This window comes from Quercus suber, unplaced genomic scaffold (assembly GCF_002906115.3).
Source record: "Quercus suber isolate HL8 unplaced genomic scaffold, Cork oak 2.0 scaffold_369, whole genome shotgun sequence".
Lineage (NCBI taxonomy): Eukaryota > Viridiplantae > Streptophyta > Magnoliopsida > Fagales > Fagaceae > Quercus > Quercus suber.
This window is the reverse complement of record NW_027069821.1, coordinates 567,933-595,448: the sequence shown is the minus strand read 5'-3', so window position 1 is coordinate 595,448 and position 27,516 is coordinate 567,933. Positions and strand designations below refer to the sequence as shown.

Genomic DNA, 27,516 nt, shown 5'->3' with positions numbered 1-27,516 from the left:
GAATTGATACTTATGCCGGTTCGATTGTTTAATTGGACCATTTATGCAATTGAACCGGCAAAACTTAGTAAGATCCAATAATAGGTTTTTGGCAACCCATGCAAACTAGACATGTTATTTTCAAAACCCAATTTATTTTGTTATTTTGACCAAAATTTCTTTTATAGGTCCATTGTAGAATCATTTCCTGAATTTGGAGTATAATGAAAATAATGGATTTCACATTGAGGTTGATGTTGAACTTTTTAATAAAGATTTATTTTCAAGTTTTAGCTCATATCGTAATCCATATGATTAGAACAGTTAGTAAGTTATGCAATTTGCAAAGATTGTAATTTGAAGTTTGAGATATGCTTTTATTTCTATAATTTTGAAACATATATTGTAATAGGGTTTCATTTAGAAAACATTTGGCTACAACTCTGAAATTCTTTTACTTTATATTTTATATTGTTTTTACCTGAGAAAACTTGAGTTTGAATTATATCATGTTGTTAACTTTTTAATTTAATTGGTAATTTAGGGATGCTTATTTATTCAATTTACATGTTTATTTTTATAATTTCTCAAATTTATTTATATATTTATTTAATTTTGCAGTTTAAACTATCGTTCATTAGAGCGTGGGCATCACTCTCACTCGGTGGCCTAATAGGTGATTGATCAATGGCGTAGGAAATTGGGCCTATTGCAGTCTCTTTTTTTGTTTGGGCCTTATAGCAATTACGTCCATTTTGATTGGGCCCAATGAACCCGTTATATGATGCCCAAGCTAACGTAGACCAACATTATACTGCAGAGGTAGCCTTAGCAATACTTTTGTAAACCAAATTCGGTCGTTTTGTGGGAAAATATGTAAAAGATTCAACTATGAGTCTACGAGTATGACCCAACCAACCTTGAGCTAAAAATACATTTCAAAAAAAAAAAAAAAAAATAGAGGAATTGGAAGACATAATCTCCATCACCAGTCTTAGTCAATAGAAATGCAGTCATTTCCTGTAATACGAAAGTCTACCTATATGGTACTTATTTCAGTTCGCCAATTGATATAATTCGTTGTCAATATGTAATAATGCACCCTATTTTCTACTTCCTCATGAAGAAAATTCTGAATCCAACCCCTTTCCCACTTTATTTCTTTATCATGTCACAACATATCTAGCTATCTCTATTATAAAATTATTCTTAACCTTATCTTTCGATTTTCTAATAAGTGAATTAGCTTTCATCACATCATTTTATGTATTTAAAATTTATTGTCGTCAAGTCAAATAATTCCAAAAATTAATTGATATCTTTTGACTTGATGATAAAAACCAATTATCATGGACCTTAAATCATAAATTAAAATTCTATCATATATATATATATATATATATAAAATGACGTATCAAAAATTCAATATACTTAAAAAAAAAATCATAATTTTTGTGGCAAACATACCAAGGTCTTAAAATCTCTAAAACAAGAAGATACCTCATATATTGAATATACGTATTTACATCTCATTCTGTTAACTCTACAATTGTGAAACTTGCGAGCTATAAATGGTGTACTACTTGATTAGGATCTTCAAGAGTTATATTAGAATGGATGTATAATTATTGCTCCAAAATCTACCTGGATTTTGTAAATTTTTACACAATAGCAACAATTTAATTAGATACAAAAACTATTATATAATTAATTAATATCAATTTTTGAAAAATTTTCTTTTTAGAAGAAAACAAAAAGGAAAGGACATTTTAGTAAATTCAAAGGAAACCGCGTCAAGCGTGGCGTCTAAATGAGACTTTAAGACTGCAAATAGCTGAGCAGTCAAGAGTGTGAACCTTTTAGAGACCATACAGCAAACACTTCCCATTTTGAAACTATAACCCCGAAACCCTCAAGAACTTTCCTTCTCCTTACCAATATATAAACCTCTCTATATCTCTCTTCCTTTTCATTTCTAAATTCTCAAAAACCTAAATCCTTCTTTCTCTCTCTCTCTCTCTCTCAGTGTCTCTTACACAAACAAATCACAACAATGGGTGAGCTAGATACAGATAATCATAATCCAAGCCCAGGCTACAACTACGGGAGTGGCAGTGGCTACGAGTTGAGTGGGAAAATAATGCTAAGTGCGATAGTGATACTGTTATTCGTGGTGGTTCTTATGGTCAGCCTCCACCTCTACGCGCGCTGGTACTTAATCCGGGCGCGTCGTCGCCACTCCCGTCGCACACGCCGCAGGACCCGGATTGTGTTCTACGTGGACCCTTCAGTGGTGGTTCTTATGGTCAGCCTCCACCTCTACGCGCGCTGGTACTTAATCCGGGCGCGTCGTCGCCACTCCCGTCGCACACGCCGCAGGACCCGGATTGTGTTCTACGTGGACCCTTCTAATCCAAACAGCAGCAACGCCGTGACCGTCTCCGCCGGCGGCACGCGTGGGCTCGACGCGTTTGTCCTCGCGTCGCTGCCTGTTTTTGTTTACTCTGAGAAGACCCACCCGGAATTGCCCGAGTGCGCGGTTTGTTTGTCCGAATTCGAAGAGAACGAAACGGGTCGGACTTTGCCCAAGTGTAAACACAGTTTCCACATTGGGTGTATTGACATGTGGTTTCACTCTCACTCCACCTGTCCGCTATGTCGGTCAGCGGTTGAACCGGGTCAGGAGAATGGAGACGAGGTCGTTATTTCGATTAACGAATCGGGTTCGGGTTCCAGTTCGGAGTTGTGCTCCGATTGTCAACACGAGGATGGACATACGGGTTCGGGTTCGGGTCCGGGTCCGGGGCAGACATCGTCTTCAGGCGGGTCGAGACTAAAAGATTTCGCGGGTGTGAGTATTGAAATCCCGACGAGGAACGAGGGCTTCAGGGACGAGTTCTCTGACTCGCCAGCGAGTCAAGGCGGGTTTAGATCGCCGATGAGTCGCATGTTGTCGTTTACGAGGATTTTAAGCAGAGACAGGAGGTCAAACATGTCGTCTCCAACAGTGGGAAACGTAGAAGTGAGTTGTGGTGGTGGTACTCCTACTGCTGGGTCAGTGAACGAGTCGGACGTTGAGCGAGAGACTCGGCAAACTCAGAGGGAGAACTCGGAGATGACTCGGTGAGTTATTATAGTTTAAAGAAAGTGACGCGGGCGGTGTTATGTAATCGAGGTTTGAGAAAAACAATGGGAGACTGTGTTGATGAGTCTATGGACTATGGCGGTGGTCTAGGACATCGGTCCGATCAATCGGATTGAATAGTGAATACGTGGCAAATTTCGGTTTGCACTAAAATTGTCGCAGCCTTGGGTTCAGTGAGAATGTTTGACCCGTGTATATAATTTCACGTTTGATTGATTTTTTTTTTTTTTCTCTCTTTTGGAAATAGAAAATGAGTTTTTTTTTTTATTATTATTTAAATTTTTGGACCTTGTTGTTCTCAAGTATTTACCGCCAATTCCTTTATTGTTTTCCCTTTGGTTAAAATTGTTTCATAGTGCCTCAATGTTTCGAATTTAAACACTAGTTGAATTAATTTTCTCCTAGCCACTAAAAAATGTATAATAAAAAAGATTAAAGATTAGGTACAATACCTTAGGTGCTGTTCTTTAGATTATCTTCTTAAAATTTAGTCATGTAGATATTTAACTAAAAAATACATTTTCTTTCCATGAGAAAAAATTCACATAGCAGAATCTTAAAATGAAAACTTAAGAAACAATACTTAAAATACAGCCATGTGACTATTTAATTTTAAAATTCACTTTTTCCCGTGAAAAAAAATCTACATAATAAAATCTTAAAAAGAAAACTTAAGAAATAGCAAATAAGTATTGTACCTAAGTCTTGCTTAATAAAAAAATTGTTTCATACTTTAAGGCTTTAATATTATGAGTTTGAGTTGGGGAAAAAATCAATTTATAAATAAAGTAAAAATAAAATCCTTAAATTGATTTGCATGCAATTGCTTTAATTTGATTTTCTTAAAATTTGTGCATAATTTGATTTTTTATTTTAAAATAAAAAAAATTTATACATACAATTTTTTTTTTCCCATAATTTGCTAGTATTACGTTATGAATGGTTAACATAAAAATAAAAGTAATGTTATATAGTTGGTTCATGTAAAAGTGGTTAGAATGGATAAAAATAAAAGTAATGTCATATAGTTGGTGGTTATGAATAAATATAAATAAAAGTAATGTCATATAGTTGGTTACTTGGTTTTATGTAAAAATGATTATTTGCTAGTAATATCTGTTTTTTTCTTTTTCTTTTTCTTTTTTGAGAAGATAATATCAATCATTTCAATTATCATTTAATGAAATATTAAATTCTCCTTGACTTATGAACTCCTGGCCTTTGGCTAAACTTCATTATTATACCATTTCAAGTGCAATTGCATACCAAAAAAAAAAGTCACATCAAAAGGTGGAAGAAGTTGTTGGCAATGTTATTTTGAAAAATTAATAAAATTATCATTTAATGAAATATTAAATTCTCCCTGACTTATGAACTCAAGGTCTTTAGCTAAATTTCATTATAAAAGGGGATATGTTTTACTTACTTTTAGTACTTTTTTAACTAAAATCTCATTTTGTTTTAATAGAAAATTGTCATATTACTCATTAACTAAATAAAATGTGGAGATTAAAACTCATTACCACTTATCATTGTATATTTAAAACAATAGAAGATATCCAGTTAAAAAAGTACTAGAGGTAAGTCAAACCCAAAAAGGATATATCTACAACATTTTCACAACAAATCATAGGTTTTGTAGTTATGTTAAACTTATAAAAAAAAATTATATATATATATATATAATATTAATTATAAAAAATTAAAAAAAAAAACTTTGTTAATAAGTTCCTAAACCGTTATAAATTCAGGTGCATTTAATACAAAATTAAATATTATATACATATAAAGTCAAATTATAAATATATATATATATATATAAAATCTACATCTGATATAACTTTAAGCAATATTACACTCCCCATTAAGTTGTTATAAAATTCATATTTTGAAAATCTCACCATTGAATTACATGTTTTTAACATTCTTGCCAATTTCATGTTAATTGGATGTTATTTACTATTTGATCTATAAAATCATCTTTTATGTATTATTTTAAACTACAAAAATTTAAATTTAAACAATTAATTAATGACATGACTATTAATTTTTATCACCATGAAAATTTGCAAGCATGGAGAATATACAAAAATAATGTAATCTAACGGTAGATTTATTAAAATTTGCATCTAATTAAAAAATATTGAGTGTTGTAACATTGCTTAGATTTATTTGCTAGTAATATCTGTTTTTTTTTCTTTTTCTTTTTCTTTTTTGAGAAGATAATATCAATCATTTCAATTATCATTTAATGAAATATTAAATTCTCCTTGACTTATGAACTCCTGGCCTTTGGCTAAACTTCATTATTATACCATTTCAAGTGCAATTGCATACCAAAAAAAAGTCACATCAAAAGGTGGAAGAAGTTGTTGGCAATGTTATTTTGAAAAATTAATAAAATTATCATTTAATGAAATATTAAATTCTCCCTGACTTATGAACTCAAGGTCTTTAGCTAAATTTCATTATAAAAGGGGATATGTTTGACTTACTTTTAGTACTTTTTTAACTAAAATCTCCTTTTGTTTTAATAGAAAATTGTCATATTACTCACTAACTAAATAAAATGTGGAGATTAAAACTCATTACCACTTATTATTGTATATTTAAAACAATAGAAGATATCCAGTTAAAAAAGTACTAGAGGTAAGTCAAACCCAAAAAGAATATATCTACAACATTTTCACAACAAATCATAGGTTTTGTATGTTAAACTTATAAAAAAAAAACTTTATATATATATATATATAATATTACTTATAAAAATAAAAATAAAACTTTGTTAATAAGTTCCTAAACCGTTATAAATTCAGGTGCATTTAATACAAAATTAAATATTATATACATATAAAGTCAAATATATAAATAAATAATATATATATATATATATATATATATATATATAAAATTTACATCTGATATAACTTTAAGCAATATTACACTCCCCATTAAGTTGTTATAAAATTCATATTTTGAAAATCTCACCATTGAATTACATGTTTTTAACATTCTTGCCAATTTTCATGTTAATTGGATGTTATTTACTATTTGATCTATAAAATCATCTTTTATGTATTATTTTAAACTACAAAAATTTAAATTTAAACAATTAATTAATGACATGACTATTAATTTTTTATCACCATGAAAATTTGCAAGCATGGAGAATATACAAAAATAATATAATCTAACGGTAGATTTATTAAAATTTGCATCTAATTAAAAAATATTGAGTGTTGTAACATTGCTTAGATTTATACTAGATATAACTTGAACCTAACCAATATATAATATATAATATATATATGAAAAAGCATTCCCGTTGCTGTTGGGTTTAGGTAGCCATCTATAAACCCTTGAAAAAAAAGAATATACAAACCATAATGAGTTTGTCGTACCAAAAAAAAAAAACCATAACGAGTTTGTCGTACAAAATAATAAAATAAATTATTAGAAAGTGTATTTTTTTTTTATAAATGTCATATAACTTATAATTAGATATTTATTATCCCAGAAGCATGCCTTTTTGCCCTTGGGTTTGGGTAGCCATTTATATTCACTTGAAGAAAAGCATATACAAATCATAACAAGTTTGTCATGCAAAATAATAAAATAAATTATTAGTAAGTGCATTAAAAAAAAAATGTCGTATAACTTATAATTAAATATTTATTATTTTGTTAATATATATATACTTGATAAGAAGATATCTCATGCATTTAATATACGTATTTTTTCTCTCTCATGACCTTATATGAGTTAACTCATATATTATGAATAGAATGAATTATTGTTGTCTTATATACACATTTCTTGTCAAAACCAAAATACTGCAAATATCTTCAAAAGGTACAAAATACTAGGAGTTTAGTAATTTTTTTTATAACAATTTTTTTTTTCAAAGAGTAAACAATTTTTTTTTTTTTTAATTTTTGATAAGGAGTTTAGTAATATATAAAAGCTAATAAAGAGAGAGAATGGTGGTCAGACCAAAATGCAGGGCACTATAGGATTATATTATGTTTTATGAGGAAGCCGAATTGAATCTTTTTCTATAGTTGACATATCACTATCTTAAATCCCTTACCTTTTTCTCAAAAAACATCACTATCTTAAATTACATTAATGGAAATATTTTCTTTTTTGGCGTAAAATTGGATATATGCTTGTGCAAAATGCAGGGTTCATAAATATTTATTTAATTGGGGTTTGAAATTTCAACAGCTGTTTCCTTGATTTCCAACAGCTATTTCCTTTAATTTAAAAAAATTTGGCTACTGCCAATTGTATTTGGTCAGTTCACTCTTTGCGACCGCGTGATAGCCTTTTGTATTTTATTTGGTCACTTCAAACTAATAGTAGCCAATAGCCATCGAGACCAAAATCACATAATATACAACTACTAGTACTCTCTACCATTACAAGCTTTCGTGTGATAGACTTTTTATTTTATTTTATTGTGTTTAATGGAAACTTTCAATATGATTGTGATGTGTTTGGTGTCCATATATTAATTCGGTTGGCAAAACTTCTTTACAAAAAATTGGGATAAATTCTCTCCTACATTATACGAATTTAATTCATAATAATAAAATTTTAAGGTTTAGTAAACCAATGATGAACCAAAAGAAAATAAAAGAAAAACAAAATAAAAAAATAAATTAACATTGAAGTCTTTTTCTTTGCTAACACGCAGGATGCCATCAAACTAAAAACCTAATTAGTAAACTACCAATTTTGTCTTCTTCTTTTCTTCTTTTCCTTTTTTTTTTTTTTTTTTTTTTGAGATAAAGATTCTACTCTAACCTAATATAATATGTATATATGTGTGCGAAGTTCAATTTTGAACTTCAGTCATTATACTTATGAAGTGACCATCACGTTAATGGTGACAATCACGTTAATGGTGCACTGTGGTAATTTAGTCTTAAAAGTAAGAGTTGTAAAGAATTATATCTCATTATATTCTATTTTATGTTTCATTGAGTAGCAGAAGATGCAAGTTGTTGTTTGTTTATTTTATTTTATTATGTTGCTACAGTACTACTTTCTTTTAAGTCGTATGAAAGACCAAGACTTTATAAAATAAGTGTTAGTGTGTTACTATAGAAATTAATCTTGTTAGTCTCTTATTATAAATGTTTAAAAAGAAAAAAAAAAGAAAAAAATTCTTTGAGTCACGTCGAACATTAGCCGCATGCCAAAGTTGTCATCCAATAGTAATAAGGAATTGATTGGCAGTCATAGCTTGAAGCTTAATATGTTTCCCTACTTGGATTTTTAGCAGATAACTTAGACGATTAATTTCTCATTATATTTTGAACCAATCATTTCATTTCCAAACTTGCCAACCTGTTTAAATTTCAGACGCAAGCTATGTTTGTAAGTTACTTTCAACAGTCTATTTGTTAGACATGGTATTTGCAATCCTTATTTTTCAACTAACCCTCATTACTCCCCACGTGAATGAAAGTATGAAGCAAGTTAGCTTGCTACATTATTGTTGGTTGGTTGCATTATATAAGCTGATTAAATTTGGCCATACCAAACACATATCACAATAATATCTAATAGAGGAAAATGATCGTTTCAAATCTTTCTTCCTACCATTAACACAAGTTACACAAGTCACTCATTAAAAGGATAAAATATACAAAATAAAATAAGTTATAGACTAATATATCAAACAAAAAAAAAGTATATATTATAATTGTTGAGTTGATAAGTTCGCTATTGTCAAATAATGATCTGAATCTACTCTTTTATTCTTAAAAAAAATTAAAAAAAAAATTTAAATGTTCCAAAATTAACAGAATTTTTTTTATTAAAAAAAAAAAAAAAAGACAAATGATCTGCTGTCTTTTTTTTTTTTTTTTTTTTTAACCTGCAATCAAAAATTATTTTTACTATGTTTCAGTTCAGTGGTCCTGTAGTAAACATAATAATTCTAGGAAGACAAAAATTTCTCTCTGATAATTGTGGTCCTCTCTGACATGTTTTTCTTATATGGGTTGTTTGAATACAACTTATTTTTGCTGAAACTAAAAACTGAAAACACCGTAGCAAAATAATTTTTAAATGTGTGAATAATGCCGTGAGACTATTTTTAATATTTTTAAATGCGTGAACAGTACATGCACTGTTTATGAACAGTGAATTTTGCTAAAAAAAAGTCAATAACAGCATCATAATGGGGGAAATGAAAGAAACGCAAACGTGGGTTTGGAAACGCGGATCCAAACCCACACATAGTACACTAGTACACACGCTTTTTCGTTTTTACTTGTACATGCTACAATAATTGCCATCAGGGTAGTTTGGTAATTTCAAAATTGAGCAACTCCTACGTCACCCTCACTTAGCTCATCTCTTCATAGCACCGTCCTTGTGCGGTGATCATTCTACAAGTATAAATGTTTGTGAAGTGTGAGAGGCAAGAGTCAAAGTTCAAGTCTTCAGGAGGAAATTTCACATGTATATACATTTAAATTAGATTAAAATAGAAATTCTATCTTAAAAAAAAAAAAAAAAAAAAAAAAAAAAAAAAAAAAAACTCATCTCTCTATCATGGACGGCACTGACGTTACGTAAAGATGCAAAGAATTATAGCCAATTGAGCAACTTGGAAAAAATCTGTAACCACCGTGTGCTTTTGCGAAACTAGCACAATGTATTGCATAATTATTGCCACAATCTACTTCGTGGACCCATATGCACACGTTATTTTTTCTCTATCACATTTTATTGTACAATTTTTGTTATAATTCGTCATATAGTGAGATGTGAGCAATAGAAATAAAATGATGAGTTTATATGGGTCTCCATCTTCATTACTCACAACTTACTATATGGTGAGTTGTGACAACAATAACTTTTGGTCCTAAATTTAGGGCTGTTTAGATCGAGGGTGGAAGGAGGGAGAATGAAGGGAAGTAGAATAAAATTAGCAAAAAAGTATGCTAATTTATGGTCAAATCTACTTCCCCTCCCTCCACTTCAATTCAAACGGACCATTACTCATATTTTTGACATAAAACTTAATAAACTATGAGTGGTAGAGAAAAAAATAGTAAATTCATGTAAAAATGACATGCAATTAATTATAATTTGTTACATAAGATAATTGTAAAAAAGGAAAAAAAAATTGTAATAAAAGCTATGTTCTTAGCAACTTCTAGATTTAGTCACTTTGTGAACATTGTTTTTGAATTAAGAAAAAAATTAACAAATACTTTAAGGGCATTAGTTTAATAAATATTCTTAAAAACTTTTTATAGAAAATGAAAAAAAAAAAGATTTTAATAACTGTTTTTTTATATTTCACTTGAAATAGTTTAAAGATTTTCTTAAAATTAAACTTTCTTAAAATTGTTCATTAACAAATGTTCTAAGTACAACGGTTAACTCTTGAAAACAAAAAACAAAAAAACATTGGTTTCAAACATTTAAAGATTTGATTGGTTTGACGGTGAGGAAAGGTCGGTGGAGTGATGATTTAATTGGGTAACTCCTGTTGAGCTCATGTGATATTGAGCATAGGATAAAACCACCCAAACAGAATAGACCCCGTCAAATATTAAATCTTCCAAACCCCAACGGCACGGCAAATTTGTTCCCCACACGGCAAATTTGTTAAGTCTTTTGAATTTTTGTTTTTGTGAGACTCGGTCACATATTCAAGATTTTATCTATAGTACATTATAAATATCCATTATATTATCTTTCAATTTTTCAATTTGTTCTTACCAATAGAAAAAGTCGCATTCGAGTTGAGCTTATTGACCATCTAACTCTAAATCTCATTTGTCCTCTTCTGAATTCTTTTTTTTTTTTTTTTTTTGGGTAAAAAGGAATATGTATTAAAAGAGAAGCTAAGGGAAAACAGAGGGCTCAAGGATGACACTGTTACAATACAAGCCAGCCTTGAGTTATTAGAAAGGTCACATTCAAGTTGTTTTCTCCACTATTTTATCTAATAAATATTTATGGTCTATTTGAATACTGCTTATTTTACTAAAATTGAAAATTTATTACTGAATAGATAAAGATAAAAGTTAGTTGAATAGTATAGCGAAATCCATGAACAGTACCAAAAAGTGCAGTGGAGTCCATGAATAGTAGCAAAAATAAGCTGAATAGTAAAATAATTTTAATTTTTCATTAGTATCTAAGCACACACTTATAGTAGCTTATTTTTCTCTCAATTGATCTTGCAAGTTAGAGTAGATTTTTATTTTTATGTCTTTGTGTTGGAACACTATCTCCTCTTTCTTATGTTGTCTGTTGTGTTGCGGATCTCGTGATATATTTCCGTGTTAGAACCCTATCTTCTCTCTTTTGTATGTATTTGTTTCTCGAAAAAATAAAAAGAAATATTTTACATGCTAGATGATATAATATCTCTAATCATGACATACGAAGATGACTACTGATCTTCTTATGTTGTCTGTTGTGTTGCGAATCTCGTGATATATTTCTGTGTTAGAACCCTATCTTCTCTCTTTTGTATGTATTTGTTTCTCGAAAAAATAAAAGGAAATATTTTACATGCTAGATGATATAATATCTCTAATCATGACATATGAAGATGGCTACTGATCCTCAGCTTGCCACAAGCAAAAAAAAAAATTAAGAATTAATTCGATCCACCATAGGATTCTTTGTAATTTTGTGACGTATTTTGTTTTTTTTTTTGTTTTTTAAATATAATTGTCTAATTTGTATTTTTTTTGTTTTTATTGCCAGCATATTTGTACTATGTTAGAAAGTTTTTTGTATTTTTCTATATGGATGAAAATTCTTGAGTACTTATCAGGGGAAAAAAATTATTTATCTTTATCATCTATGTACAATATTTTCGCCAGAAGTATATTACTCTTGTTTGACTAATTTTCTTAAATAATAGTAATATTTATCGCGTTTGACGAATTCTATGTGATAATCCTAGGAGTCACTTATTAAAAAATTTACTACGTAAATATTATAAATTCATTTGTCTAACTTTTAAACAGAAGACTGAAATGTTATTGCAAAATTTATTCATTAATTATCCTATTGCTCAAATCACATTCATTATAATGTCAATTTATAATACTTGTAATTTTAAAAAATCTAACATGTGCATACCTTTTCCACTCAATACTAGGGTTGTAAATTAACCAAATTGTTTATAAACAGCTCAAGCTCAACTTAGGAAGAAGTTTATTCCTATTCATTTATTTAGTAGACAAGCTAAACTTAAGTACAAATTTAAGCTCGACTATTAAACAAGACAAATTTAAAGTTTAAATATAATAATGTGTTTATGAACAAACTTGTGAACGTGCATGCTTGAGTTAACTACGTATAATATTATATTTTTATATGTATATTTGTCTAAAAATGTTTTTATATAGACTTGAGAGAATGTATTGTATAAGTTCGTAACTAGGTTCATATAATATCAATGGTGTATTAATAGTTTATTGATAATATAAAAAATTCATTCATAGCAAAATTCATAGATTTGTGAAGGGAAATGAAATTTTAGTCGTGGTTTTACTATATTAAAAAAGTAAATTATTCAAGTAATCTGTGAATAAGTTTAAATTTATTTAACAAGAAAATTAATCAAACTTGAATATATAATATTGTTTGATAATGAATTCGAGTTAGGCTCGTATTCAAAATAAAATTAAACAAACAAATTTATACTTTTAATGCTCGACTCAGTTTGTCTTAAGTTCGTTCACAATCCTACCTAAAACTCCCAACAAAAGAGGAGCTCATAGCAAGTTTGGTGAGAATGCACTCATGTAAGCCCCACTCTTTGTATTCGTTGGCTAAGTAATGTTCTATAGTATATTCTTTGGTGGCGCAGCTACGTAAACAAAGCAGTGGAGTAAGTCAAACTAAAAGTTCGGAGTTTGACTTTAGTGACCATGATGTGTGTGTGTGTGTGTAACACGTCGGCAAGGAGACCACCGACTCCAATTTAACGGTTCAGATACGATGAGTAGTGTGGGCTTCACAGTTACGATTCAATAATAGAGAAAAAGCTCCAATGCTAAGAAAAAATTATTAAAGTGGGCCAATGTAATCCGCGTAGGTTGTTGAAAGTTGAAACCACGTTACTTTGAAAGTCTTTATAGTAATTTCCTTCATTTGTCATATTAAGGTCTGATTTGATTAAGTTTGGGACTTTTCTATCATCTTCATTACGACATTGACATGAACTTGCCCACCTCTATTCTTACTTAAAAAGTAAAAGTCAATAAAATTTGTTTCCAACGTCTCTAAGTAATGTTGTAGATACCGTGTGCAAATGTGAATGCATTTTGGAAAGTAAAATAACTATTTTATTATTTCTTGTCATGAACATCATGTCATAAACATAAAATTTTCACTAGTATTTGAGGTAAAACTATACTTTTCTCTCACATAAATAATATTTATGGGCAAAATCTAACAGAATTCATCTTTGTATGAGCGAAATGTATATTATATCAAGTGTACTAACGATTTCACCTATAATATCGCATATATTTTGTATTGGATTACTTTAAAGTTGGGGGAAAAAAAACAGTCTCACATTTTATTACATTTAAAGAGAATTATCTTTTTATTGATAAAATACATATTTACATTTAATATTGGGTTTGAATTCAAAACCTTGCGTATTATATGAGAGGAGTTATTGTCAATGTCATTTAAACAACGTATGAAGTCTACAACCCACTTGTTATATCAATCTTTAAATCATTCAGCAGCACAATACCTTAATAAATGCCTACACAAATCTAAATTAGAAGAAGTTACTTGGTTCAAGATTTCGTAACAGATACGACCCACATTTTTTTATTTATTTAAAATAACGAATGTCTTAAAGGCATTAGTTTAAGAAATATTTATTGAAATTTTTTATGAGAAAAGAAAAAAGAATTCCTATAAAAAAGAATTAACTTTTTTATATATTTTTTTATATTTCTCATAAAAATTATATCAGAATTTTCCTAAATTGGTTTATTAACAAATGCCTTAAGGACACCCGTTAACCGAACTCTTTTTTATTTATTTTATTGTGAAGATACTTATTTAATCTTAATTGTTAATTTAAGATATGCATATTACCTTATTTAGTAATAATTTTATAATAATAAATAAATGGTTAAGATTAGATAAATGTGGTAAAAAAATCTATAATTACTAATCACATCATCCTGGATGATCTTTTTTACCTAGAGGTTATTCAATTTTTTTTTTTTTGGGTAAAAGGTTATTCAATTTTTGAAATCTTCTATATTTTCACAAAGAAAAGGTATCCAAGGTAGTGGTGATGTGAATTAATAAAAGGCTCGCAAACCTTTATACAGACATAAAAGGAGAGAAAAAGAAGGAAAGAAGAAGGAACATATAGTAAGGGCATTAGTCTCCAACAAAATTCTTTAAGATTATAATGATTTAGATATCTACTCGAGCTCAATCGTAGTTGAAGCAAAATTATTTTAAAAAGGGTCCGACACACATTAATTATTTATTTTTGAAAACATTTTATAGGAAATAGAAAAAGCCATAAAAAGTGTTAGCATCTTTTTTTTTTTTTTTTTAACAATTCTAAAAAAGTTTACTAATATATGCCTTAAGGGCACATGTTAGTAAAATCCTTTTACAAAAACTAGGTAACAAGCGCATAATATCAAAGGTAGGTACCTGAATACCGGGCACAATCATTACCTCAACTTTTAACATCATCAAGGCAGCATTAACAACCACTCGTGCCACCAACTTTTAACAAATTCAGAGCAGAGTGAACAACCACTCCCACATGGCGTACTAAATCATTGACTTCTACTAAGGATGATTGGCCAATCCATAGTAAAAGCCAACCAACTCCACATTAAAAACTTTAGGAAACACAAATTGGTTGCATTGCACGACAAAGTTAACTTTGCTTCATCATGGTAGCTTGATATTATTGTAAACCATGTTTGGCACAATTTGAGTTTTCTTTACATGAAAGCACATGTACAGAACACTTGCACGCACGTATGAACATGCTGCTTCAAGAACAAAGCTTGTACATGTGTTGGGGGCCTGGGGCTGATCTCAGAATCCCATAATAGCTAATCAGGAACAAGATTAGGTATAAATTGAACTGGCTGTAATGGGAAACAAACCCAATCTTTATTTTTCTTCTTTTTTTAAGTAATTAAATAAAAGAAAGAGATGAGTGAATAAAACACATCAAGGGCAGTAGAGTTGAAATTTTATTTTATTTTTTGACAAATCAATACTGAAGGAAATTTGGTCTTTGTATATGTTACAAATAGATCATTCTGCATTGATAAAAATACATGGTGTTACAGGATCTATATAGTACATCCAGGTAATAAGGTTAAAGGGAAAACAATACAGGTAACACCTAATAATTGTTAGCAATCTAGAACTGCAATTACAAGGTCACTTTAATGGATCTGAGTGATTCAACGAAAGGTATTGAATTGTCATCTGACAAGAAAAAGTGGCTACTTGTTACTGATGTCTATTTCATCCTGCAGAATGTAGGTCAACTGGTTCAATTAATCTTGACCTTCGTCTCCTCTTGCCATCAGGAGTGCAACGTACACCATTGATCTTTCCTAGTTTCACAGAAAATTTGCAATTTGGCCGTGATGACCCCTCTGTTGATTTATATTCCTTAGAAGATGAATCATTGGCGGGTGATTTCTCTTTCCCAGGCTTGTTCCTATTGGTTTTAGCACATTCTTTTCCTATTGGAGATTTAGCTCTCTTTTTTGAAAATCGAAATTGTTTTTCCTCCTGTTTCTTGTCATGGCTGAGGAGACGAACGTGGAAAGGATTCACAGCAGTGTAACAGATGGACTTGCCATCGACTCTACTCCTATCTAAATCAACATCTCCATTGTTCACCTGAAAAGAAAATGAATCACAATTCCTTATAATCTATAGGCCAAGCAGTATCTGATTCCTTGGGGATCATTTCACCACCATAAGAGATTATAGCGGAAATATAATAGCATCTTTTCAAAGTTTCATACTAGAATATAATTGACATTTTATCTAGAAGCAATTCCTTGAAATAAAAAAGGCAAACTAGATGTGGAACTACCAATTGAAGAAGTGCAGAAAAGCTTCGAGCCACATTGTACTTCTCTTGTCCCTTTACCACATCAGCAAAAGACATGACATTTCCATTGTGTGCTTCAAGGGATAGTTTGTCTAGAATCCTATCGCCGTAGTCATGAATATCAAATGGAGGGCATGATTCCTATCAGACATATAGGTTGTTTTAATTCAATTTACTAGAAACAAATTTAAATGAGCAAGAATAATGTAATATGAAAATTGGCTGCAATCAATAAAAAAAAACTTTGTGGTAGTTAAGACAAAAAGAAAGCAAAAGTGATAGTATTCACTTGCTCCTCCAAGTTGTGCTCAATCTTCTGTTTCCATGTCGAAACCCGAGCAGCCAATTCAGTCTGCTTCTCATTTTCAGCTATGCTAGCAAGGAGAGCATCCTACATGAGAAAACATAGTTAACCAACAAAGCAAAAAATAAATGATGAAAATGTGATTGCAAAATTAAAGAGACCAGACTCCATAATCAAACTCACAGCAATCTTTGAAATGTTAACAAATGTACTCAGACATTAGACGAGAAAGTAATGGCTGCATATAGATATAAATATAAATCTTATAGGACTGTAACTAGGGAACCAAAAATGCTGCATTTGAAGCAAGTTCATTATTTAAGATCATTGGTGTTTTAACTGTATCTAAATTAATTACGGATGCAAATATGCAAATGAGACACTTTTACATCAAACATTCCAACTACCAGAATTAATCTTATGGTGGTATTTTGCACTCCCTGTGCTGTGTATAGTATAACTGGTTTTAATAGTTGCGGCAGGGTAAACTTTTTAACAAGAAGCTGCTTCTTAGTTTAATGTTTTTCCATTAAAAATTAGAGCCAGACTCAACCAAATCCTTGTTTTCTCAAACATGAGTATTGACTTACAACCACATGCTTTAAAATTCTTGAGACACAGATTGAATTCTAAAAGATATCAAATTAGCTCCTACAAATATAATGGTATAAACAATCTATAGTGTCTCAGTTGCAAAGTCAACAAACTCTGTGCTTACTAGGTGAGAGCGACAAAGGTCTTCCAGGCTTGCATGAGAATTGGGATCTTCATGTCCAAAGTCTTCATTGGTACCAAAGTGAGCAGCACCATCATCATGCTGTGTAAAGATCAATGAATAAAAAATCTAACAAAATTCTTCTATTTTGTTGTGGATGTAATGATTAATAACATAATCATATTGCTGATCTCTCCTAACCTTTTCATTGTGAAGAGGTACATCTTCATCCATATATATATTCTCCGGAAAGTCAGAATCAGGTTCCCCAAAATGAGGATTCCCGCTATCATATGCACAGTCCTCAGTGTCATCCTCAGGATTATTAAAGGCATTGAATGTTTCATGTCCTCCATTAGTAAGTGATTGCCGTAACTGCAGTTAGAACAACAGGAACTATAAATCATAACTACCAATTTAAATGAACAAAACCTATGAATGAAAAAGTACCTTTTCATATAATGGAGGAGAGTGGAACTCCCTTTGTCTTTCAAAAGCTTGAGATCGCGTCTCCCAGATTTCAGTGAGCTCCGGACTGATAGTACCATGCAATCTAGCAATTGGAAAAAGAGTAGATATGGAAACTCCCTTTGTAGAATTAACCTTATGCCTTCTGAAAGCTTTCGCTGCTAGGTATTAAACAAAAATAGAAAAGCAAAATGTTACATGCATAGGAAATTGAGAACAAAGTAAGCTAAAGAAAGAAATGTTTCAGCAACCTTTTTTAAAAGGCTTCACTCTCAAGTTTCCAGGTTCGTGGGGATTCAAAGGCTTCCATGGATCATCATCATCATCTGAATCATCCAAATCCCTAGGTTCTGAATAGCTATCGCCCATATCAAATCCACAATTGTTGTCATCAAAATTATCACAGGAAGGGGGGTTTGGCTCAACATTTCGATTATTATCAATGCTGCAACCAACCTGAGGAGATTGGATGAGGTTAGGATCCTGGCTCTTTCTAATAGATGACTTACGTGCAGTTCCCCCAGAACGTCTTGTGGGAGATAGAAAGCTCTTGCGAGCTGAGCTGCCTCTGTAAGCACTATTTTGGACTTTACCAACTTTATCCCCCTTGAAAAATTCATCAACTGCTGCAGCATCGCATGGATCTAATAGAATAAAATCATGGTAAAGATCGTTCGTGGCCAACTGCAACAATAAATGATATGATTAACGAGTTGGAATACATATGCTAATAATTCCTCAATCTATTAACAAATGAAGCAACTATGGTACCAGATATGACTCTAATTCCCCGCCATCAGCAGTAGTATCTAGGCAATCACCTTCAAGAACAACCAGATTTGCAGGGGGCTTCACAAAGTGATTCAAATGAGCATCTTTGCCTGTTGGACTATCTAAGCAAGTCTTTGCTTCCACTGCAAATGGAAGAATTTTTAGTTGATGCTTGCTATATAACTTCACCATGACATAGTACAAAGTAACATGCTACCTTGGATATCATCTGAACCCCAAAACAGATCGTTTTCTTCATCAGCAACTGCATGGGAACCACTTTCTTCAGGCTGAACTGATGTGCTCTCTGACTGATCCTGCTGCCTGCTTTATAAATAAAAAATAAAACTGAAACTAATATGCAGCAGTCAGCATGATTCAATGCACAGTTGTGGTCATTTGAATTTTGGGCAGTGGAGCATACTTCCAAAGATATCATTTGTTATTATATACTACCAAGGATATCAAGTGGATGGTGTTCAGTACAAGTTTCTTTTCCTCAACCATCCATGTTACCAATTATTCAGCAAGAGAAACATCCACCAGATCAAAGATCAAAAGTTTATTACAGCATTTCCCTTTTTTGATACCCCATAGTTTCCAGCTTTGATGATAGTGATGTTTCGAAGCAGTCTAATCAAGCTATTAGTTACATCTATATTCTAGGCAACAAGTGGAACTTCAGCCTTATATTTAATAATGTTAAGATGGAAAACTTTGGTGACTAAAACTAACCTTACCAAGAAAGGAACAAAACTTATTCTTTTCCAGATGCATGAGTATCTTTCAACTTTCCAATCGAGCTCAAAACAATCACACATGCACTCATATATATCTTTAAAAGAAAGAAAGAGAAAACAAAGAGACTAATTATTTACTCAAGAAGTTTGATTCCCCACATCCCTTTGAGAAAAATATATAACATAATATGATTGAAATTATGCATTTCACAAAATTGAAATACATTAACCAGGTTTTTAATATTCGAATGTCTAGCCATTTATTTAAATTTAATTCAACAACATCCTATGCAAAAGTATTTTTTCTTGTAGGTATATGCAAAAGTATTGAATACATTAGCCAGGTTTTTAATATAAATCTCCAACATTTCTGCCAGGTACATCCCCAAGTCATGAAAACTCATCACTTAATGCCAAAACATTCAATTCAGTATTGGCCATCAAAATGGAAGTCAATCTCAATTCGTTTGGCATGATTACTTGCAATTACATATTACTCTTCATAAAACTACAGCAAGTAGTTCAACAACTAAAGCAACATATTTCCAATCTAGCAAAGTCAAGATTTTTTTTTTTTGGATTGATAATGTATAGAACCTTTCTAAAGAAGAGCCCTTTGAACTTGCCTCTAGCCAGTAAAACCTACATGCAACTGCCCACCCACCAGAACCAGTCGTACCCAATCCAACAGCATTCACCCCTAATAGGCTAAGCAGTTAGCAAAGCCAAGAATTTCAGCTCTCAAAGACAATCTTTAACCCTTCTTGACTACCCACTAGGCCAAAGTTCAAAATCGAATAATTGAAGTTAGCCCCCAGGCATTATCCAACATAAAAAACCAAACTTTATTCAATTACACCTATAACCCGTAACCATAATGACCTGAAAGCTACAAATTCATAACATAATCATACAAAAAACCTAGAAGACCAAAATAACAATTTTAACTATTAAAACCCCCAAAATTTTTTTTTTTGAAATTTACAAACCTCTTCTGAGAAAGGAACTCCAAAGCACGCAAAACCAAAGAGTAAAGGTATTCAACCTTGCGACTATACACCTGAACCGAACCCTGAAGCAGCAAAGCAGCTACATTTCCCACAAAAACACCAAATTCAGAAACCTAAAAACCAAAATACACTCTTTTTTTATTTAGTAAATTGAAAAGAGAAAGAGAGAGAAACCTTCAGCGAAATTGACTGGGGCGTGGTCGTCGTATGGGATTTCGCCGGAGCAAATCTTGAACAGGTAGTCTTCGAGTTTCTTGGCGAGGTCGACTTCCCAATTGGATTGGAGGTCACGCTCTGGCTGAACAGTGTGGTAACCACTTGCGCTTGCTTCTTCTCGAGTGTTACTCATCTTCTTGTACAGGGTTGTGCATTATGCTTATGATTGTGGTAGTGGTGGTGGTCGGAAAGGGAGGTTAGGGTTTCAGTGTAGAAGAAAATTCTGGAAATGGGTTATTGGGGGTTTTTGTTTGTTTCCCGAGAAAATGGGATGAATTGAAAGAGTAGTGTTCAATCTTAAGTTAGGGCTCTGGAAAATGCAGAGAGAGAGAGAGAGAGAGAGAGAAAGAGAGGAGCAGATTGGGAATTCAAAAAGTTTCGCTGACCGTTTTCCCGCTCGCATCTAAACATTCTTGAGTCTTGACTCTTTGAGTTCCCCTATGGCCCTATTTTGTATTTTGGGAAAATTATATTTTAGCCCCTAAACTATACTCATTTTACACTTATTCCATAAATTATCAAAATGCAAACTTTACCCCTAAGTTATCTTCATGGTTTAGGGGGCATGTGTAAGACAATTCATAGTTTAGAGGGATAAAATGTGTCTCCCCATAGTTTAGGGGGTAAGTGTATAAATGATATAATTTAAGGGAGTAAAATGGACATTTAGTTAGTTTAGGGGATAAGTGTAAAAAGAATCATAGTTTAAGGGGATAAAGGGTAATTTCTTGTTATATTAAAAAAAAAAAAAATCAATTAATTTCAATGTGTTTTTTTATGAAACAAAGAAAAAAAAATATAGAGAAAGTTATAAATTTCTAGTTTCAAAATAAACCCTATAATTTCATATTACAATGTATATTTTAAAATTCTTACTAATTAAATCTTACAATATTTTTAGTTTCAAATTATGCAATTGCATTTTAAACTCATATTAATTTAAACCTTAAAATTTTTGCCTTTAATTTTTTTAGATTTTATTAGGGTTAATCAATACAATTTTAATGGAATCCAAACATTTAAAAGTCCTAAACCTTAATGTTTTATTAGTCACTAAGCAGTAGTGGCTCTAGGATTTTTTTCTAAAGGGTTAGCAGTGGTGAAACTAGAAATTTATCATGGGGGCAAATAAATTTTTTTTTTTTTTTTTTACTAGAAATTTATCATGGGGGCAAATAATTTTTTTTTTTTTTTTTTTTACATGTGCAACTTCCATATTATATAAATTATACAATAATCTAGAATATTATTCTAAATATAATTTAGTATAAATATCGATAAGAAAACAACCATTGAATGCATAAACAAATATAATTAAATAACTAATAATACATGTGGTTAGTCTCTTAGAATTTGACTAACAGTAAATGTGAAACTAAGAAGAAGAAGAAAAATAGTAACTAATATAAGTTTTAACTTTTGAAGTGTATAACTTTTTAACCATACACGTGGCTAGTTTCTTGAAATTGGAGCAAGCATTAAAAGACTTTTTTGATTTAGAAATCTATAGAACATTTATTAAATTACTTAATCAAATAGAGAGAAAAACTAAGAAAACATAGAAGGGAAAAAGAAAGATGGAGAGAATGAGAAAAGAATCACAAATATAGATATAGATCTGTTGGTTTTAACAATGATGTACTTTTTTGTTGATAAAGAAGAAAAGTGCAAGGAAAAACAATTTTTTTTCTGCTGTCAATGGAAAAGTAAGCCAAAGTCTTGGAATTTTTTTTTTTTAAACGAATGAGCAAAAAGTTGAAACATTTTTTTTCTTTCTTATAAAATTAAATATTTTAAGAGTAGTGCTATTAACACAACACCTTCACAACAAAACCTATGTGGCAAGTTGTTAAAGGTGGAAAAAAAGTGATGTCAGTAGTGAGTCCTGAAAAAAAAACTAGTTACAACTTGTCACTTAACCTTTATTATTAAATTATCATGAAAATATTTTGAAAGTAGCATTAAGATGGTCATATTCAAACTTATATAGCTAGGTTTAAACAAAATTTAGGGTTGGGGGTTCAAAATTTTATTTTAGGGGCTAAAAAAAATTTATTAAAAATTATATATATATATATATATAGAACTGGTGGAAGAGTTACTTCTAAACATCCTGTTCATAGTTTTAGATTAATAGTCTTTGTTTAAATAGTCAAAATATAACCACCTTTATCTTTAAATTACAATACCTAACCTTTGATTTATTATAGGGTATATATAAATTATAGCCTAGTCAGGGGGTTCATTTAAACCCCCTGGCCTTAAGGTAAAGCCGCCCCTGTCACTAAGTAGAGTATGCACACAAACAAAATGAATAAGGAATAAGTTGATTGAAATTGTGAACTTTTCTTATTTGTATTTTTTTTTTTGTTTCAAAGATAAGTTTTTTTTTTTTTTTTTTTTTTGGGGGGAAGGGATGGGCATTGACGGACGCCACGAAGGGGGAATCAGTTCTGTGGACCAAGTCTTCCACAGGGTTTGTTTTCCTCATATTTTCCCTCATTTCGTCCATTACCCTTCTCATTTGATCCATTTCTCTTTCCAAGTGAGGTACCCTCCGTGAAACGGTACCTCTCGATTGATTGTCAGTCTCAACATTCCTTTCCTCCTCTTGACTCTGAGCCTGTTCTCCAGCGTTCCGTTCATGAGGCTGTTTTCTTAACTCAAGTTGCCTAACCAACTCTTGGTTTTGACGAGTTAGTTCTGCCATAGCGGCAGCCATAGATTGCACATGTTGAAATGAGGGCGGTTGCAGGGTAGGTGCTGACTGACGGTCTCGGTGAGGGTTACTAGAAGCGTCCCGACTATGTTGAGGGCCTGGACTCGTTGCTCTAGATCTTGTCCGAACCATTTCAACCCTTGATTGGAGAAAGAGACTATAGAACCCAACAAAGAAGAACTCCCCACAGACGGCGCCAACTGATAATTCCAAAGGAATTCTGATAGATTCAAAGGAATTCTAAGGAATCAATGGGCTGAAAAATCTCCGGATGTTCTTGATCTAGTAAAGTGAGTCCTGAGAAAATAAAGAAAATCAGCAGAGAAGACCGGTGGTAGCCGGCCTTTGATTCTCCGATGGTAAAGTTAGAAAACTGGAGGATAGGAAAGCTCTCAATGCTTAACGTTTCTAAAATTCTCTACCAGAAAAAGAATGAAGGTCCCCTTACCTCTGCACAGAAAGGCCTTTATATAGCAGTAGAAATCAGTTACTTCTGCTAATCGTTGTAGAGTTTGGAGGATTCAGAGGGTAACTTCCTTAACTGCCACAAAGGTTACCTCTTCAGAAACTGTGTTGAGACTCGAGCGATACAGCTTTTGGTTGAAAGGGTGCTTAGTCTAGCTGTGAATTGACCTCGTCCGTCATTAATGAAGGACGAGGTCTAGCTCTTCATTAACCCATCTCGTCCGTCACTACCGAAGGACGAGATACGCAGCCCGCTCGTCCTACAATGGACGAGCGTGCAGGGTAATGGTGGTAATGGAGGGACAAGGGTATTGAACACAGCTCTGAGTACTGATGTGGACGACCATAAGGACGAGTGTTTGAACTTGGATGTTTTCTGGCACCATCAAAGAGTTCTTCACGTATTGGACCAAAACGGCCCAAAGACAGCCCGTTAAATTTGGAAAAAGGGGAGCTGAATTTACTTTTGATAAGTTCCGCGACCGACATGAATATTCTCTACCAAAAACCCAACCAAAGCACAATACAATTCTTCTAATTTTTTTTTTTTTAAATCCTATCCAAAAAGAAAACAAAAAATTAAAAAAAAAAGAAAAAGAAAAAAAAGAAAAAGCACAATACAAAGATACAAAATCTCAAGTTCGTTGCACTTTGCTTAATAATAATAATTAAAGTGATAGGATAATTGTATCATACAAATAAAATAATAATTACAAAAAAAAGTGATTCTATGATTGCATATGTAATAATAATAAGTGATAGGATAATTCTATCAAACAAATAAAATAATAATAATTAAAAAAAAGTAATTCTATGATTGCATATATACTTATTCCAGCGATCATAAGTAAATCATTGATCCTAGGCTTAGCCAAAAAGTCGAGAAAAGAATCAATTTCAAATTTTGTTATAAGTGATCACTCTTCGTTTAACAATAGAAATATTGAATTTAATCCATGATCAATAGAGAAGAAAAAAAAAAAATCATTTTTTACAAGTTAAATCCATAAGTTTTTTACGGTGAATCTGAGCCAACACTAACTACATTTGAAAGTGTTAAATTGGAATTGATGTTCTTTACTCTTATTTTTCAGTAAAGAACACCAATTCCAATTTAACAAAACAACATTCATGCAAAGTAAACAAAAACTTTGAACCGTGTGATAGGAATAGTATTCAAAATTCATAAACAAACAAAAAAAAAAAAAAGGATGATATCTCATTAATCATGAACTGAATACAATTTTCTATGTTTGATCTCAAACTTGAGAGTCCCAAAGTTACAAATTCCTCTCATTTGTGTTTGATTTAGTTAAACGTATAAAGCTACATATATAGTCATCAAAGACTGAAAAAAAAAGAAAAAAAAAAGAATTACTTAGATAAAAATAATAAAGTATGATGTGGTTTACTTCGGATCCTTTGTATAAAGGACTGATTGACCATTAGCTGGGCGTATGAATTCCTCTTGTAATTACAGCAAGGTAGGAGTGTAGGGAACCCCAGTGGGCTTAATCCACTTATCACCTCCAATGAATTGTCCAGGTGTGAATTTCGCTGCATGGTCCAGAGTGATTTTCTTAACACCACGCCATGTAACTCTCTTGGCTTGATCAGAACCAGGACCCTTGTTACCAATCTCAGCATAGAAGCAAGTGTTGAGACCAAAATTACCCATCCATGGCAACCACCCTTCAGGCTGAATAAACGCACCGATTGTTGATTGCATGATGATGGTCCTTGAGAATTCCTTCCATGGTCTACCAAGGTAAGCCCTGTTGATTTCTTTCACAGCTAAGTAAGTTGGCTCAGCTGCAATGGTGCAACCTTGGAGGATAAGCGCTGAGGGCTCACGCCTATCTGTCCTGCCCTGTGCTGTGACAATGCATTGTTGGTTATCCATTGGCTTCCTCACAATCATGGTGCAGTTTTGGAACACAGTAGCTGAGTTGCCAAAGACGAAGTCAATGGTGCCGCTAATGGTACAATCACGGTAGAATTGGCGGTGGGCATGGACGTAGAGGGTGTCTTGGTACCCATCCATTCGGCAGTTGAAGAAGACAGACATGTCGGAACTCACACGGAGTGCCACAGCTTGGTGCTTTTCGGCTCCTGCTGTGTTCTCGAATCCAATGTCCTTGGCAAAGAAGTAGTTTCCAACCACAGCTGCAACAACCAAACAAAAGTGATTAAGCGTTAGTACCACTAAAAATAGTGAGGTATATAAGTTTAGATACACTTTTAAATTTATAATATTTAATTCAATCCATGAAATAGATACTAAATAGAAATGATAATTTAAATGCAGTGTAAAAAACTTACCAACTGTAGCAGTCTTGAATGTGGGGGTTCCATCAACAAAGTTCTTGCTGCCAGTGATCTTGGTCTTTGTAGGGCCATCACCAATAAACGTGACATGGGTCATACTCTTCTCAATCAACACATGCTCTGCATAGACACCAGCCTTGATGTGAATCACAAAGGTCTTGTTGCTCTTCAATGGAATATCCTTCAATGCTTCGTTTATAGTCTTATATTTGCCACTTCCATCCTTGGCTACAACAACATCAGCCTTGACGCTATTTACTGTGGCGGCAAGGAGTCTGCGCTGCCCTTCAGAGAACCAATGGTCTGCCGGCTCTTGGAGTCTACGCTGGTCATCATTAGAAAGAAGCCTCCTGCTCAAGCTATCTATGTTCAAATTGGACAAGAGCTGAGTGGTTTCAGTCACCATGGCAAGGCCATTCTTAGTGATTTCTTGTGCTGTTTTCAAAACCTGTTTCATTTTTGTACCAGCATCACCGGTTGTGTTCTCAAACCCGTCCAAGCAAGTTTGTTCATAAGTGATTGAACCACTGAGCCAAACCTTGAGGTCTGCAAGGTACTCATCAAACTTACTATATTCAAAAGCTCCAATCTTTTCGAAAGATTCTTGAAGATCATCTATGGCATATTCAATGAGCTCCTTGCAGTTCTCAAGGGCTTGGTTGGTTCTGGAATCCTTAGCAAGCTCTCTCAATGTGGTTGAGTTTGCTATTGCCTTGTTGAGTTCCTCAACCCCGACCTGGAAACCCGCCTTGATAAGTGCTTTATAGTCGCTGGTGTTTCCAGCTGCAGAGGTCAATGTCTTCTCACAGGTTTCTCTGTAATCAGTGGGCTGGCAAAGGGTTTGGATTGCCTTATTTGAAGTTGAAACATCTCCACCATTGTTAGCATTGCCATTGGTTTTGGATGAGCCATGGTTACGGGTAACACCAACAGCTACAGCAGCCACCATAGCCACAAGAAGGACAGAAGAGACACCAATGATAGCAATCTTCTTCTTTTTCTGGTGTCCAGGGTTGGAAGAATCCTTGTATCCACCAAAAGTCATTTTTGATAAATCAATTGAGTAAGACTCGAAACTAAATTCAAATTGAGTATTGTTTTTGTTTTCTTTTGGTTTTTTGATTTATTTTTTTTTGTGTGCCTATCAGAGCTGCTGGGGCTCTCTTTCTTGGACAGTTTTTTTCTATGCCCCTTGGGCTCTGGTATTGTAGATAATTGTCAATGGAGCAAGATATATATAAGATGAATAATTTGATAGACGGTTTCTTCTGATACCAAATGTGAGGTGAGAAATCCCCGACAAATAGACACTACTCGTTTAGACGGTTTCTTCGTTCTAACCACTACTGTTTAGTTTGGTCCATTTTTTGCGCAAATAATTGGTGGTGACATTGGCTTCCTTCAAGGATGGCCTTTCTCCTTCTAACGATACAAATTATGTTACGATCTATAATGTACTATTGGATTGGTTAGATTAGATAGATTTCTTATTGCATTTGATTGGGAAATGTTCAATTGGTGCTACTA

The 27,516-nt window shown here is 32.3% G+C and overlaps 3 protein-coding genes across 7 annotated transcripts; 1 reads left to right on the top strand and 2 right to left on the bottom strand.

The window, feature by feature from the left end:
* Positions 1–1,836: 1,836 nt before the first annotated feature.
* On the top strand, positions 1,837–3,448 carry LOC112028234 (RING-H2 finger protein ATL2). The gene is made up of 2 exons (XM_065760478.1): positions 1,837–2,190; positions 2,290–3,448. The coding sequence occupies exons 1-2, from the start codon at positions 2,033–2,035 to the stop codon at positions 3,104–3,106; spliced, it is 975 nt and encodes a 324-aa protein (XP_065616550.1). The 5' UTR covers positions 1,837–2,032; the 3' UTR covers positions 3,107–3,448.
* Positions 3,449–15,359: 11,911 nt separating this feature from the next.
* LOC112028239 (condensin-2 complex subunit H2) lies at positions 15,360–20,900 on the bottom strand. Of its 5 annotated transcripts, none has more exons than XM_024060912.2 (11): positions 20,436–20,900; positions 20,241–20,340; positions 18,729–18,838; positions 18,512–18,654; positions 17,992–18,424; positions 17,723–17,901; positions 17,474–17,647; positions 17,276–17,374; positions 16,543–16,644; positions 16,236–16,394; positions 15,360–16,036 (listed from the first exon to the last, which is right to left on the bottom strand). In XM_024060912.2, the coding sequence occupies exons 1-11, from the start codon at positions 20,608–20,610 to the stop codon at positions 15,653–15,655; spliced, it is 2,058 nt and encodes a 685-aa protein (XP_023916680.1). In that variant the 5' UTR covers positions 20,611–20,900; the 3' UTR covers positions 15,360–15,652. The 5 variants fall into 5 exon arrangements, with proteins under 5 accessions (XP_023916680.1, XP_023916682.1, XP_023916681.1 ...); XM_024060914.2 differs by having other exon boundaries at positions 17,723–17,898; positions 20,436–20,899; XM_024060913.2 differs by having other exon boundaries at positions 18,729–18,835; positions 20,436–20,899.
* A 3,960-nt stretch (positions 20,901–24,860) lies between these two features.
* Positions 24,861–27,185, bottom strand: LOC112028240 (probable pectinesterase/pectinesterase inhibitor 21). Its single transcript, XM_024060917.2, has 2 exons — positions 25,984–27,185; positions 24,861–25,827 (listed from the first exon to the last, which is right to left on the bottom strand). Exons 1-2 carry the CDS (start codon positions 27,032–27,034, stop codon positions 25,136–25,138), a joined length of 1,743 nt encoding a protein of 580 aa, XP_023916685.1. The 5' UTR covers positions 27,035–27,185; the 3' UTR covers positions 24,861–25,135.
* Between the last annotated feature and the right edge of the window lie 331 nt (positions 27,186–27,516).